General features: G+C 44.6%; 1 protein-coding gene across 2 annotated transcripts in view; it reads right to left on the bottom strand.

Annotated features, from left to right (window-relative positions):
• The window catches only part of CAST (calpastatin), a 73150-nt gene extending 72056 nt beyond the window's left edge, over nt 1–1094 (bottom strand). For both annotated transcript variants that reach the window (XM_077347669.1, XM_077347671.1), the window contains exon 1: nt 854–1094. In XM_077347669.1, coding sequence (XP_077203784.1) covers nt 854–901 — 48 coding nt within the window. In that variant the 5' untranslated portion in view covers nt 902–1094. The remainder of the gene's footprint in view (nt 1–853) is intronic.
• Nucleotides 1095–12297: the final 11203 nt, after the last annotated feature.

Below are 12297 nucleotides of genomic sequence, written 5' to 3'. Positions count from 1 at the left end.
TTGCCTCTGATCACATATTTATTTATTTATCATACTGTGAAGTTACACACAAGAAGCATATTTATAATATAAAATATTTAGCCAAGTAGGTACTACATTTATGCAGACAGATTGGGCAATCCCCTAAATACGAAATCATCATCACTAAATAATAAATCACAGAGTACTTTCCCATTCCACAGAGGAACCCTAAACAGTCCTCACTGATCTCTCCTCCTTTTTATCCTCCCAACAACCCTGTGAGGTGGGGGCTAAGCGGAGAGTGCGTGAACTAGCTCACAGTCACCCAGCAATCTTCCATGGCAGAACGGGAATCCCTTGCAAGGCATTTCGAAAACAAATAGTGACTCTTAGGAGGCACCCTTGGCTTTCATTCCCCACTCACCAGGAGGAGGAGGAGGGCGATTACTTATATAATTGCCATGACACACCCACAGAGGTATTTCCTCGCTGGTAGGAATGCACCCCAGTTTCGCAGCTCTGTCCAAGGCATGCGTATCCCTCCCATCCAGTGGGTGCAAGGCCTGCTACTTTCTCCCCAAGATACCGTAGTAGGAAGGAAGGGCCCTTGATCACGCCCGGGGCCCGTGTTGGGAGACCCTGGCCCAGCCCTTCCCATGCTCTCTGACGGGAGGCGCCCATGCCGCACCGCAGCCCAGTTCAGACGGGCCCTGTCGCTGCGGAGCGGGCTCTCGTCCCACACCCCTCCGCTCTGCCCTCTTCTGGCTCCTGCCTGCACTGGGCGCTGGCAAATTCCTGCGTCCTGACACACGCCTCCGCCTGGCTGTCCTGCCGAGAAAGTGGAGGAGGGAAGCCCCGTTCGCAGGCAGGCCGGCCGGCCGCCGCTCCTTACCGTTCTGCTCGCTTTGGAAGACTTTTTGCCTTTCGAAGGCTGAGACATGACGGCGGCTGGAGGCGCCTTCGCTCGGCGGCGCGCTGGGCTTCCCCTCCCCCTGCGGGCTGTTGACGGGGCGCGGCGAGCGCTGCAAGGCAGCCGCCGAAGGGGGCAGGGAGGAAAGGACTGCGAAGCAGCTTTTCCGACGGCCCCCGTGCCAAAGCCCGTCTGCCGCAGCCCCGCTAGTCCCTCCTCTTCCTGCAGCCGCCGCTGCTGCCGCCGCTGTTGTAGTAACGGCCCAAACTCTTGGCGTTCAGTATTTATTTTGTGGACGAGGGAGGGGAGCCAGGCCTGGACAAAAGATGCTGGCTGGCGGTTTTGTTGTTTGCCAGGACATACCAGCAAGGCCTGGGCTATCAATACAGAGCCGCCCTGCTGGGCGAGGTTCACTTCATGAGGCCTGACTCTGAACAGATCCAAGGCTGACTTTTTGGCCCTAGGACACAGCACTGAGGAGAAGAAAAACTGCCTGCCCCCAAATGCTGGATGCTTAGGCCAGGGGTGCATTAGGCTTTCTCTCAAAAGCAACAAAATATTGAGGGGGGGGGTGAGTGGGAAGAGGGTTGCCGAGTCTCCAGGGCTCAGTGGCAGGAGTTGGTGGGTTAGTGTCACAACAACAAGGTTGGGAACCTCCTGGAGATTTGGGGGTGTTGGCTGGAGGGGGGGGAGTCAAGGACCTAAGTGGGTACGATGCTGGAGAATCCACCCTCCAAAGCAACCATTTTCTTCAGGGGAGTTCATCTCCATAGTCTGGAAGTAAGCTGCAATTCCAGGTGATCCCCAGGTCCCACGTGGAGGATGGCATCCCTAAGTCGGAAAATAGCAATTCTTACATCAATCTGATGTTGATAATTAATACATTCTTCATCATGGTCATCCTTTTGATAGCTGCCAATTTTTAGTTAAAATGGGGAGGAGGAGAATTTTTAAATGTACATGTTAGATCTATGTGGCAGAATCTATTGTATCTACACATATTTCTGCAGAAGTCAAGGTTAGAAGGCATCCCTATTTAATGTCATTTTAGATACACCAATTGTCACATAGACACTTCAGACATACCCACTGAGGTATTTTATTATTTTTTTACAATGAATAAGACTCCTGATGCATAACATACCGCTCTTGAAAGTCCCCATGCTTTCAGAGAACAGTTTGCTGGTTGAGAGGCTTTTCTGTGAAAAACACAAATCTGTAATGCTTGCACAAACTAATTCCAGAGGATCTTTGATTTGCAGCCAATTACTGAAACCCTCTTCCTGCCTAAAGGCAGATTATATCCATCCATTTAACTACAAAGCCAGTGCATTGTGATGCCACAGCAGTGTTCAATTCAAACTTCATGCCCTGGGCCCACTAGATCCTCTTCTCGCCTCAACTCCAGGCCATTGTTCTAAAAGTTTACATAATACCCAGCCATTCTTTTCTCCACAAAAGTTTTGAAAAACCTAGTGCATCCTGTTATTTTCATGGTGAAAAATCACACACTTAAAGTTTAGGGTTTTGTGGATGACTAACAGTGGAGAGAGACCTATGCTAAATTACCCTGGCCTAAGTGCCTTGATTTCAGTTGATTTAAACCAGCCAAACTCTGCACAGGATTGTATCAGAAATGAACCAAACAGGTATCCCAAACATATTTGCCATGCAACTCTCTTGGTGAGACTGAAATGAGATGTATAGCTAATCCGTGATTTAGGAGACTTCCTATTGCTGCCTCACATTACAGTGCAGCCTTAAGATTATCAAACTGACTGCCAAGGAGAGGAATAGTTCCATTTTCTACAACCTTGCTTTCCAGTGATTAATTGCTAGAAATCTAGCAAGAGTTTAGGCCACTAATATGGCTGGTGAGACAGATGAGGGAGCCAGCTGCATGCAGCAACTAAAGTACTCCAGCTGCCACCTACTGGTGATTCCACCAGTTAAGGTAATCCATTTGGCATAAATCATACATGACCTTCTCTACTTGTACATCCCACTTTGTGTAACAAACTCCCCAAGGTGATGAGGAGGCACTGTCTTGAGACATTTTCAGGAAATGCTGCAAGATCATTTTATTTGCCAGGGCTTTTAACAGAATATATACTGCAGACAAAAAGGGGGGTTATCTAGGGGTTTATTTAGTATATTTTCAATTGATATGTAAGTTGTCTTGAGCCATAAAAAAGGCAGGATATAAATCTTTAAATAAATAGAACACATACAATAACAGCAACTCTTCATGCATTAATGCAATGTTGCATTCATAAACCATGAGCTTCAGAAATGCCAACTGCCAAAGCCCAAAGATCAAACAAGTTCTACCTCAAATATTGAAGAATGAAGTAGTGACTATAATAGACCCTGTACCAACTCTACCACACACTAGGAGAGATCTAAACCTGACACAAATCCAATTGTACTACTCTCAGAATGACATACAAAAACAGGGATTTCAGCCCATAATGTATTCTTGTCATATTTTCAAGCTTGACTTTTAAGCTTTTCCTTTTACCTCATGTGCTATATCTTACCCCAACAAGCAACAGCTATATTTCATCTTTGAAGCCTCTTCCAATCAGAAATGAGACATCGGGTATGATTATTAATGCACAATCAAAATAAGAAAGCTCAGAGCCTGTTCCATCTCAGTTGATGCTTGCATATAACTGATAAAAGACAGTTGTCTAAGGTGAAACACTATCATAACAGCATATTTTGTTATCATATCTATCTGTAATCCACCTTCAGTCCCAACAAGAAAGATAGGCAATAATTAGTGTTGCCACCCTCCAGGTAGCACCTGGAGATCTCCTGCGATTACAGTTAATCTCCAGATAACCAAGATCAGTTTCCCCAGTGAAAATGGCTGCTTTGCAGGGTGAATTTTATAGTATTATACCATGTTGAGGTCTCTCCCTTCCCCAAACCTGCCCCCTCCAGGGGCCACCCCAAAAATCTCCAGGTATTTCTCCAGAGCTGACAATTGTTGCTATCAATGAAGAACAGCTGTTTTTGTAATGTGCTTTTTACTACCTGAAGGAGTCTCAGAGCAGCTTACAATAGTCTACCCTTCCTCTTCCCATAACAGACGCCCAGTGAGGTAGGTGGGGCTGAGAGAGGTCTGAGAGAACTATGACTGGCCCAAAGTCATCCAGCTGGCTGCATGTAAAGAAGTGAGGAATCAAACCCAGTTCTCCAAATTAGAAGCCTTAACCACTACACCAAGTGCTGCTCTTAACCACTACACCAAGCTGGCTCTCCAGCAAATAGATTAATATCTAACGGTAACCAGATAGCCCACCATGCAGATCAAAAAGTGCTAAAATAGAATTTTCTACTCCAAAATCCTAGACATTTAAAAGCACAGGGCCATTGATGTCTGCTCACGGAAAAGATAGGGCATATTTTCAGCCGCAAGCAAGCACTGAGCATCTGGCTGCCACAGATCATGCCTGCCAGGTTTCAGCAATGGTTTGAAGTGAAAGTACACCATTGTGCTTTTAACTGCAAGCTGTTGTGAACCATCAGGCTTGTGGGGGTGGCAAGGTGTCCTCAGTAGCATCTCAGGGATGAAAACACATGGCATAATTTTAGCCCCAAGCTGCTTGCTACATAGGGTTGTCAGTGGTGGGCTGGGGAGCTCCTGGGAATTTGGGGGCAAAGCCCAAGGAGGGTGGGGCTTGGGCAAGGCAGTGATTTCAGCAGGGTATAAAATTAAGAAACAGTGGCCTGACAGATAGTGGCAGTAGTGTTAAGATAACTTAACAAATGAGTTTAAATTTGAGCTTGGAATCTCCCTAGCTCATGCTCCTAACAACCATACTAAGCAAGGAACTTGACAAGGAGGATGCAAACGTTAGGGAGTGTCTTTCTTGAAACACTGAGGATCTTTATGTGGCTTCAGGTGTATATGTACATGTATTTTAATTTTAAGCCTCCCAAACAGGTCTAACAGATTGTGCTGCATTCCTGAGTCAGTACCATGCAGGGTGCTACTCCCTTCTACAAGTGCTACAAAAAAGGTGGAGAAGAGAACAGCTGAAAACAAGCATGTTTTCATTGTTCTGATGGGGAAAAAAGGAATTCTTGGGTGCACGCACATACTAATTACATTAGTGGCAAATCAGGAAAAGAACTCCAGAATTCTTCAACTAATATTAATTCTAACAAGTATTAAAGTGAAACATGCCCAATAAATTATATCTAAAGTTAAGCATGTGGGTAACAAAGATATTATTTTTTACATTTAAGCAAAGGCAAGAATGTTTTGGTTTGGTTGCTTAAATGACAGAGTTATTAACATTTCCTATTCTCTCCTATGCAAGATATTTATTCCCCCCTCCCCATTTTAAAGATGAGCGCCCACAAAGATGATTGACAGATAATCAGGACTGAGTAGTTCATTGAAATCAGTGAAAAACCAACAATTTCAATAGCATCCAAATGGCTATATTTTGGGATAAATAATTTTGGTTAGATGCACAGTACTTACAGTATGGTCTGAAATGGCAAATTTCTCACTATTCTTCCTGTTTCTCCAAGATGTTGCACCTTGGGGGAAATAAAGCACCTTCCTAATTGCTAAGTATGCAGGAAGTGCAATGCATGGCATCTCTGCTGCTAGATGTGTGCATTCTGCCTGTCAGCCAATCTTCCATAATGACTAGGAAGCTAGGAGGTTCACTGTATCTCCAGAGATGTGCCTGTAGTATTCTGAATTGGTGACCAAAATGTCTTGGGCCTAATTGCTTGTCTTATTGGTTGAAGACTGGAACCTGAAATGTGTTTGTCCTAAAGATCAGTTTCAGGAGACTTTTAGGGCCCAGAACCATGCTGCTGAGAAAGGGTTAGCTCTCCTTCTCTGTGCCATTTCCACAATGAGAAATCCTCCTGGCTGCTTTAAACTGTATAACATACCAATGTCATACCTGTCTATATCCTTACCAGAGCTATAATTATTTGTATAGGCTGCCGTTTGGCCCTATATGAGGGCCTGAAGGCAACTAACAATAATCATAGCAATGTCAACAATATTCAAAATTATAACATCAAACAATAAAATGTTATTAAAACATTAGACTCTTCATAGGATCTAATAAAAGAAGGCACCCCACCATCCAATACTCAATTATATACCAGTCAGGAAAATGGTCTCTTGTGGCGCAGAGTGGTAAGGCAGCTGTCTGAAAGCTTTGCCCATGAGGCTGGGAGTTCAATCCCAGCAGCCGGCTCAAGGTTGACTCAGCCTTCCATCCTTCCGAGGTCGGTAAAATTTGCACCCAGCTTGCTGGGGGGTAAACGGTAATGACTGGGGAAGGCACTGGCAAACCACCCCGTATTGAGTCTGCCATGAAAACGCTGGAGGGCGTCACCCCAAGGGTCAGACATGACTCAGTGCTTGCACAGGGGATACCTTTACCTTTACCTTTTACAGGAAAATGGGGGGGGGCGGCAAGGTAAAATCAGAGATATGAAACCCTTCTTTCCCCCAACACTGATTCCATGTCTTACAACAAACATACACACACGTTTTAGGACAAAATAACTTCAGGTATTCCAATTAAAGAACTCTGTTCAATGTATACTTTGTATACAATGTATTCCCATTCTTTCTTAAAGCCTAGCACAAACCTTGCCCACTTGATACATGTCTTATTAATCAGCAGTACTAAAGGATGCCTCTTTCTTATTAAATGCTATTCCTTTACTATTTCACGGTTCATCATTAATTAAATTCCCAGTTGAGAATGTAGTTTCAGAATTGGCTGGTTCTAAACTTGCAAATAACACTAAACCTGACTGAGAAAATCTCAGTCTTTAAGAAAGAGCTTTTGAAAAGGTGAGTTATTTTCCTATGAGGGAGATCAGCTGTCACCCACCCAGGGAAGATGCTGTCTGTCTCATCTGTTTATGAATACTTTGTCTTTTACAATGGTAAATAAATTTGCGGGTTGTTTTTGTTATCTGGCAAATAAGTTTCCATTATAGAGCTAGAGTTTATTCTCATGTTTTCTTTTTTAAACAGGCTATATCTGTTGATGTCTTTCCCTTCTCTATATGTCATCCGTAAAAATGCCTTTGAAGGTCAGCGTCTCTAGACTTGTAATTGGAAGCTCAGAGAAGATTATGAGTATGTATGATTGAGTAACTTTACTGACATGAGGGTGAGGTTGAAAAGATCACATACATAAAAAGCCTGGGATCTGATCCCAAAATGTGACCCCAGAATATATTATCTAGAGCCATTTTTCCCAATGCAAAATAAAAGCTTTAGAATAAATGCAGTATTCTGTAGATTGTGTTTAGCTGGCTTCCACCAAGAGCTGAAGAAGCTCTTTGGAAACACAAGCATAAAGAAATGGATGGGAATTCTAATCCAGAACAAACCAAAATCACAAAACACAAATGCAAAGGATTTTGCTAGGAGGAAGATGTGGTTGTCACATGAGTACCTGAGAACTTGTGAAAAGTTCTCAGGTTTTGAATGAATAATAAATGAGAAAATCTGTGTAACTAGGATTTTAGTGAGGATGTCAGAGAACTTGATTTTAATTAATTTGCATGTATCTGTATGTATCTGATGAACCACTTCACTTGCTGAGTTTGCCAAAAGCCTCTAGCAATCTCTGGCCTTGGCTTCACTTTGCCTTCATTCTGTATTTCAGAGTTGGCCCTTTTTTCTGGCAAGGCTCCAGTGATCATGAATCAGGCAGCTGCCACAGGGAGGTAGAAAAGCAAACCACAAACAGGACAGATGTACACTCCAGCCTTGGAACGGCTTATCATGAACACCCATTCCTGACAACATCTATCCTGAGTAATGATTTTCAAAGAGTGTCTCAGATAAAGTAAAGGTAAAGGTATCCACTGTGCAAGCACCGAGTCATGTCTGACCCTTGGGGTGACGCCCTCTAGCGTTTTCATGGCAGACTCAATATGGGGTGGTTTGCCAGTGCCTTCCCCAGTCATTACCATTTTACCCCCCAGCAGCAAGCTGGGTACTCATTTTACCAACCTCGGAAGGATGGAAGGCTAAGTCAACCTTGAGCCGGCTGCTGGGATTGAACTCCCAGCCTCATGGGCAAAGCTTTCAGACAGCTGCCTTACCACTCTGCGCCACAAGAGGCTCATCACAAGAGGCTCAAGTGTCTCAGATAGGGTGGAGCAAAAAACATTCACTTTCTTGGTGTAGTGGTTAAGAGCAGTGGCCTCTAATCTGGAGAGCCAAGTTTGATTGCTCACTCCTCCACATGAAGCTAGCTGGGTGGCCTTGGACCAGTCATAGAGCCTTACCTACCTTACAGGCTGTCTATTGTAGGGAAAGGAAGGTTAGGTGATTGTAAGTTGCTTTGAAAAACATTTGGATAGTAAAGAAAGCTGGGTACAAAAAAAAAACACTGCTTACTTTCTCTTCTTCATTGTATTCAGCTTTCAGTGAGCTTTTTGCCTGAATCTGTTTATAAGGTTGCCAATCTGAACATGACAACTGGCAGGAGGGTGGGAGGCTGGGACATGAAAGTGGGAATGACATTGCCTGTGCTGTAATATCACTTCCAGGGAATACCCAGAAGTAGTGGCAGTAGCTCTAGGAATTATCAGACTCTATGAGCGCTGAAAACTACCAGCATTACTTCTGGGTATCCCCTAGAAATGGTGTCAGTCCATGGGCGATGCTGGGGAGTTTTGTTTAATATCAGATTCCCTCTGCCATTGCTTCAAGTGATGGCAGGGAATGGGGATTCAGGGTGAGGCATTCCTCATCCTGAGCAGGGGCTTGGTAGCCCTATCTGGTTGACATATGCTTCATTAAAAAACACTGTGGTGGTGACATTACAGAAATGTCTGGGCAGTTTACAAACATATGTATAATTACACACATGAATGCTAGCCAAAGACCCAGAGTACTATGGGAAATAGGAAGCAAGAAATGGTAAATCCTCAAGGATGTTCAGCAGGGGTGGGATCTTTCCCTTCCCACAGAATTTCCTCTTTAAGCTCTCCCTGGGAAGCCCTATAGCTCCTCCCACTCACTTCCTTCTATCCATCCCAGGCTTGCCAACCTCCAGGTAGGACCTAGAATTCTCCTGTTATAATAACCTGCCTGCAGAGATCTATTCCCCTGTAGAAAATGGCCAGAGAATACACTGAATAGCATAACATCCCAGCTGAGATAGCTCCCAAAATTCTATACTCCCAAATTTCATCCTCGAGTCGCCAAGAATTTCTCTACCCAGTGTTGGCAATCCTATTCCTATTGTCCACGAAACACCCAAATGGGTCACCAGAATCTCAGAACATGGTCTCCCATATTCTCAGTGAGCATTCATTTCTTTAAACTTCAGATGCTGCTTCTATTAACTGGGAATTTTTACCCCACCCCCACCCAGACTGTAATTTAGAATTCAAACGTTTCTGTAAACTTAGAACATTCCAAACATTGAAAATGTGAGGGCATGTCTGACCACCTTGTATGCTTTCTATTTCACTTTTTAAAAATTGCTTTGAGCACATTATAATCCTCCATATCCCATCTCTTTAAAAGATAATTTGGAATTGTTATTGTTGTTGTTGTTATTGTTATTGTATGCTACCCTTTCTCCAAAGAGCAAATGTTTTCCACTTCCCTTTTTTATCCTCACGATAAATCTGTGATAGTGGGAGACTGACTAGCCTATAGTTACCCATGTTTCATAGAAGAGATAATTTGACCCTTCCTAGTCCTACTGTAGTTGCATACCATACTGCCTTCAGTACACTGATGGGGGCACTTTGCAAGACTAGGAGGCCAGTGATGAATGACAAATAGTAGCTGAATACCTAAAAGCAAACTTTACAAATGCTTTGAAATTAATGACAGAGGGAAAATGGCACTCATTCTGATCCAGGTGTTCTGAGCCAAAAAAACCACTGGAAGTTTTTTGTATTGCATTCCAGCAATCCAGAGTAAATCTGCTGCAGTCCTGTCTATACTACTTCATTGCTGGATGTGAGCTAGTTTTGCTTACAACAACAGAACAATGTGTGAAAGCTGTAAATGAACTGTAGTAACTGGCTTATACCCAGAGAATTTCTCTGCTTTGACTGTGAAGCAAAAAAAGCACAACAAAAAACCAACAAAGTCCTGGCTGTGTATAAAGTACACTGGGTTCAGAATATGAAGCACTTTAGCACTGCTTCTTCCAACTCTTATGACAAATCATATATAGTCTAATCCCGCTTCCTCAGGCAGATTGTTCTGCACTCATCTTCTGGACTGCAAGCAGTGATCCAAATGACAATTTCAAATAATAAAGAAATGCAAATTAAATAAACATCCCTTTAAAAGAAGAGTAATGTGTGAGAATAGGCAGCTTTTCATAGCATGGCATCACTGTACTAGCAGTGACAAAGAATGCAAACAAAAGTTAGAACTCATTATGTAGAAGTACTTTAATTTACCAAATTTATTTTAAAGTTTTTATTCTTCCTGCATAATCTTTAGGCACCAATAAAGCAGCTTTAAGACCAACAAAGATTTATTCAAGGCGTGAGCTTTTCAGTGCATAGGCTTTTCCTCAGACAAAATGGAACAATGGATAATGAGAGTACAGATATAAAGAAAAGGTACATTAGTGGCAAATCTGGTTGAATTCTGGATCAGGCTTAAGGTTTTGGTTATCACCTTTAAGGCCACATGCAGCTGGGCCCAATATGCCTGAGAGATTGCCTCTCTGCCTACACCCCTCAAAGAGCCTTGCACTCTACCACCTCCAATCTCCTGGTGGTCCCTGGCCCCAAGGAAGCCCGTTTGACTTCAATGAGGGCCAGAGCTTTCTCCATCCTGGCCCCCACATGGTAGAACGAGCTCCCAGAGAAGACCAAGGCCCTGACAGGACTTGAACAGTTCCACAGGGCCTGCAAAAGGGAGCTCTTCTTCCACCAGGCATTTGGTTGAGGTTGACCTGAACCACTGCTTCCCATCGGCCCCCCAAGCCTCCCTCCTATGACAATCAATGCAAATCTGCCCAACCTTCATTACGAGTTTATTTAATGTCCTCCCCAGTGTTCTACAATTCTATAATGTTTATTGTTAATTCAGGTAATAACAATAATATAGTGATATTTGTATCGTTCCTGTTTTATGTAGGCCCTGAGCCTTCGGAGAGGGCAGGATATAAATATAATCTGAACACCGCCCATGGCGCGGGCACCACGGACTAAATAAAAGAGTAAGGCGTTCTGGGGCGGGATGTGTCCGGGATGAGGAAGGGTCCGGATTGGACCCTTTCTCATGACAGACAATCGGAGGGACCAATCGGCAGGCGCGTAGCGCCTTCCGATTCGTCCCTCTGATTCCCAGCCCCAGCAACTGTGAGTTGTTCCTGGCCTGACGTGGCGAGAGGTGCGAAGCGCCTCTCGCTGCGTCAGGCCGCCGCCCGAGGGAACCCCCGGCAGCCGTGCGGAGCGGGGCTGCCCAGGGCTCCCTGCCCGAGAGAGCCACCGCCTGCCCCTAAACAGAGCCAAAAGAGATGCAAGCGATGTCCTCTGTGTTTTCCAGCAACTCAACATTCCTCACATTGCCGACTGTAAGGCATTAAAGCATTTTAAAATTGGGGGGGGGAAGAGGGGGGCGAAAGGCAAACAGCCTCTCCGCCTAGAGCCTGCTCGAACCGTCGCAGAAAGAAAAACAAAACTGGGCTGCGGACTTCACAATCCAGAACCCTCCAAGGAGTGGGAAAGGCACGGGCGCAGCCCCTGGGTGCGGCCTGAGGCACGGCTGCGCCCCGTGTGGGCGCGGCCCGATGCCCTGCCGGTCCCCAGACTCAGAAAGGTTGGGGACCACTGCATTACAGAGTGCACAGAGACGACAGCCTGGTCGGTTTTACGGTAAGCCTAATGCCCCGCTGAAGACTGCACTTTCCCCAGTATTCTCCCAAGTGAGACAGAACGGCTCTTTAAGTTTCCTCTGAGCACTATAAGCTAGAGAGGTCTTCTTTCCTAAAATACAAGTTAAGATATTTCTAATTCTGCTTGCATTAAGTCTCTGGGTTCAGACACGGACACTCCAGCTCCAAATCCCAAGGCAGCTCAGTTGCACACAAAAGAACTGGACCACAATAGGCAGAAGTGCTAGACCTGAAATACTTGGTTAATCAACACTCCATTGTTTATAATGTATGTTTGGGATTGGGTCATACCCCTCGAATGATTGGTTCCTTTAGTCATTCTGGAGAATCACAACAGCGGCCTTAGAATCCAGGTCTAGGCCTCACGTGCATTTCCTTAGAATAGTCAACAAACTGCCCATGGACATAACATCCTTCCCCTCATAAGTAAAAATGAAACTTTATCCACACTGAAGGTACTGTGGCTGCAAGCACACCCATTGAAAACAGTGAGGTTGTATTGATGAGCCAGACAGTAGGAACCAGTGCATC

Source organism: Paroedura picta, chromosome 7 (assembly GCF_049243985.1).
Source record: "Paroedura picta isolate Pp20150507F chromosome 7, Ppicta_v3.0, whole genome shotgun sequence".
NCBI lineage: Eukaryota > Metazoa > Chordata > Lepidosauria > Squamata > Gekkonidae > Paroedura > Paroedura picta.
The sequence above is the reverse complement of the archived record's forward strand: the minus strand, read 5'-3'. Positions and strand labels throughout refer to the sequence as shown.